General features: G+C 65.9%; 1 protein-coding gene across 1 annotated transcript in view; it reads left to right on the top strand.

Annotated features, from left to right (window-relative positions):
• Positions 1–3667, top strand: part of TMEM63A (transmembrane protein 63A) — a 26789-nt gene that overhangs the window by 20638 nt on the left and 2484 nt on the right. Inside the window, exons 15-18 of the mRNA XM_012730866.1 lie at positions 132–238; positions 328–414; positions 1123–1188; positions 2506–2668. Of these exons, the coding sequence (XP_012586320.1) occupies positions 132–238; positions 328–414; positions 1123–1188; positions 2506–2668 (423 nt within the window). The remainder of the gene's footprint in view (positions 1–131; positions 239–327; positions 415–1122; positions 1189–2505; positions 2669–3667) is intronic.

The following is a 3667-nucleotide window of genomic DNA, read 5'->3' as shown; positions in this document are numbered from 1 at the left end:
GCAGTTCGAAGTGTGGTAGTCACCTGTGGAGGGAGCCAGCGCCCGGGAGTACCTGCCGTGTCGGGCGCATCACGTTCTGGAGTGGAGGGTAACCGGCCGCAGCCTGAGGCCCGCTCTGTCCTTGTTTCCAGGACCCCATCGTCAGCCAGTTCTTCCCCACCCTGCTCCTGTGGTCCTTCTCGGCCCTCCTCCCCACCATCGTCTACTACTCTACCTTGCTGGAGTCCCACTGGACCAAGTGAGTGCCCAGGGGCAGTTCCCTCGGGAAGCGTGTCTGACCCCGCCCGGCCCGGGGCTGCAGACTGCGGCTCACTGTGGCTCCCTCAGGTCGGGGGAGAACCGGATCATGATGACCAAGGTCTACATATTCCTGATCTTCATGGTGCTCATCCTGCCGTCCCTCGGCCTCACCAGGTGGGCCTCTCGCGCCCTCGGTTCAGTCAGGCTCACGCAGAGGCGGCGAAGGTTGGCAGCAGGCGCTGCTCGCTGGCAGCCGTCACTGTGGGCCCCCAGCGGTGACTGCTGGTGCACTGATTCTCCCGGCAGGCTTTGCTCTAACGGTGACAAAATACTGTTTTTAAAAAAAGATTTATTTATTTACTCACACAGAACTGGGGTACAGGCCAGAGATGTGGAGGGTGAGAGGCTTCACCAGAGACAGAGTGGGGAGCAGAACAGGCAGATCGAGGAAGCACACTGCTGCGGGGAGCAGCGGGCGGGTCAGGAGAGGTCTGCCGCGCCCTGTGGTCACCTCCGGGGCAGGGGAGATCTGCTGTGCCCTGTGGTCACCTCCGGGCAGGCGGGAATCGAACTCATGGGGAAGTGGCTTTAGCTTCTCAGTGCTGCGCTTTAACCCGCTGCGCCACCGGGGAGGGCCCCAAATACGTATTTTTTAAAGTCTGCGAGCATAAGTTCCACAAGCTTCCGCTCAGGAGTGTCTAGTTCTAGCTTTCTTCGCCTCGGGGAGGGGCCGTTTCTGGAGACGGGTCTTGGCAGGTTTCCGTGTGGCGCGTGGCATTTTGGAGTAAACCTTGAAAGCCGGCCCCTTTTTAGAGCAAAGAAAAGTGCAAAACGTGATCACTGAGGTGCTAATAATTTCCATGCTATTCGTTTGTTTTCCAGTTTGGATTTTTTCTTCCGGTGGCTCTTTGACAAAACCGCCTCCGAGGATGCGTCCGTCCGGCTGGAGTGCGTATCAGCCACGGCAAAGGGCTTGCTTTTGCTTCTCATTTTGGGGCCTTGCTGAGCTGGGGCCTGGTGGTGAATGTCCCAGTGTCTGGGCTGGGCTGCAGGGGCGGGGCGGGCGGCCTGTATCCCGGCATGTGACCCGCTGTGCGCCCCGAGTGCGGCAATGGGGTTGATCTTTCCGGCCAGAACTCAAGTAGTGGCGGTCCCTTTCTCTGAAATTTACTCATGAGAAGGCGCCTCCGAGCGCCAGACCCCTGGGCTCGGTGCAGGAGGAGGCGGGCGGGCCAGTACTGCTTGGCCAGGCCGCCAGAATGACCGGTCTGGGTCACGTCTGCCGGGGGCGTGGAGCTCCGTGTATCGCGACGTGCGTCCTCGTTCGTCTGTTGTACCACGTAATAGTAGTGTCCGAGGACGCAGGCCAGAGGAGCAGGGGGTGAGAGGACACCCCAGAGACAGCGGGGAGCAGAACAGGCGGAGGGACTGAAGCCCACTGCTGAGGGGAGCAGCGGGGAGAGAGGAGGGGTCTGCTGGCCTGGGGTCCCTCCCTGGCTCGGGCTGCGGACGGCTCCTTCGTGCTGCGCTTGAACCCCTGTGCCGCCAGGGAGGGGCCTGTCCCCCCCTCAGGTCCCACAGCAAGCTAGCAGCTCCCCCCACCCCCTGCCACAGAGCGCGCAGCATGGTGCTCTCCACCCTCTGCGTGACCCGGCACCCTCCCACGGTCAGCCCCGGCCCCTTGGGCACGGAGGCCTGCCCACGCCCTGCTCTGCTGCCCACCCGGCACCCTCCCACGGTCAGCCCCGGCCCCTTGGGCACGGAGGCCTGCCCACGCCCTGCTCTGCTGCCCACCCGGCACCCTCCCACGGTCAGCCCCGGCCCCTTGGGCACGGAGGCCTGCCCACGCCCTGCTCTGCTGCCCACCCGGCACCCTCCCACGGTCAGCCCCGGCCCCTTGGGCACGGAGGCCTGCCCACGCCCTGCTCTGCTGCCCACCGTCCTGCTCACACGCCCGCAGGCTCCTGGGTGCTAGAGCCCCTCAGCTGCTCTCCCCCGCTCCTCAGCGACGCTTCGCCTCCACACCTGCTCAGGTGTCTGACCGCCCTGCCCAGCGCGGTGACCACCAGCCTGGAGGCGGCGTTTTCCTCTGGGCCTCTGCCCTCCGTGCATCTCTGAGCCCGCCAAGGGCGTCGCCCTCACGGGAGCAGCGTCGGGGCTTGCTCCCTTCTCGGCCCAGCGCGGGGCCTGGCGTCGGGGGGCACCCCGGGGGCGCGGTGGGGGCGGAGAAGGCCCTCCTGGCCCCGCTCAGCCCTGCTCCTGCAGGTGCGTCTTCCTGCCCGACCAGGGCGCTTTCTTCGTGAACTACGTCATCGCCTCGGCCTTCATCGGCAACGGCATGGAGCTGCTGCGGCTGCCGGGCCTCATCCTCTACACCTTCCGCATGGTGGTGGCCAAGACGGCGGCCGACCGCAGGAACGTCAAGCAGGTGCGGGCGGGGCCTGGGCGCCCAGAGCTGCCCTGCGGGCACCGCAGGCCTCTGCCCTCTCAGGCTGCTCTGGGGCGCTGTGTGAACGGGGCATGGTCCCTGCTCTGGCGCAGGGGTGCAGGGGGAGGCGGGGTTGTCTCGTTTTACCCCCACACCCCACACAGCACATTCCTTGCCACGGGCATCATTCTTCAAGAAAAAGATTGTATTTTCATGTGGGGTGCAGGCCAGAGGCTTGCGGGGGGGGGAGCTCACTGCAGGCAGAGCCGAGCAGGACGGGGCATGGACTGAACACTGGGGGGGCTGCTGTGCCCGGGGCGCTCCCTGGTGGGGACCGGGCCACAGCGGCTGGCGACAGCTGACGGCGCGGAGACTCACCCCTGCGCCAGGCGCCCAAGTCAGGGTGTTTGGGGCTCGCGGCAGTCCCCGCAAGGTCCTGCAAACCGGGTGCCCGGCAGGTGGCCCTTAGTTCTCTGCTGCTGTGGAAAGTTGGAGGGCACAGAACCTCCTACGAGATGGGGCCTCAGGACCCCACTTCAGAATCGCAGACTGAACCAATGGGGGTTTGGGCTCCTGTCACCTCTCTGCCCTCCAGCCCCCCGGGGCTCCCTCTCCTGTCGTCTCTCCACCCCGGGGCGCCTGCTCCCCTCACCTCTGCCCCCCCAAATCCCCGGGGCTTAGGCTCCTGTCACCTCTGTCCCGTGGCCCGCTCCCCTTACCTCTGCCCCCCCAAACCCCTGGGGCTTAGGCTCCTGTCACCTCTCTGCCCTGGGGCGCCTGCTCCCCTCACCTCTGCCCCCCCAAACCCTCGGGGCTTGGGCTCCTGTCACCTCTCTGTCCCGTGGCCCGCTCCCCTTACCTCTGCCCCCCCAAACTCCTGGGGCTCCCTCTCCTGTCACCTCTCAGCCCCGGGGCTCCTGCTCCCCTCACTTCTCTGTCCCAAACTCCCGGGGCTCGGGCTCCTGTCACCTCTCTGCCCTCCAGCCCCCTGGGGCTCCC

Source organism: Condylura cristata, unplaced genomic scaffold, assembly GCF_000260355.1.
Source record: "Condylura cristata isolate star-nosed mole 26May11 unplaced genomic scaffold, ConCri1.0 scaffold00029, whole genome shotgun sequence".
NCBI lineage: Eukaryota > Metazoa > Chordata > Mammalia > Eulipotyphla > Talpidae > Condylura > Condylura cristata.
Note: the sequence above shows the minus strand (reverse complement) of the source record. Positions and strands in the feature narration are given on the sequence as shown.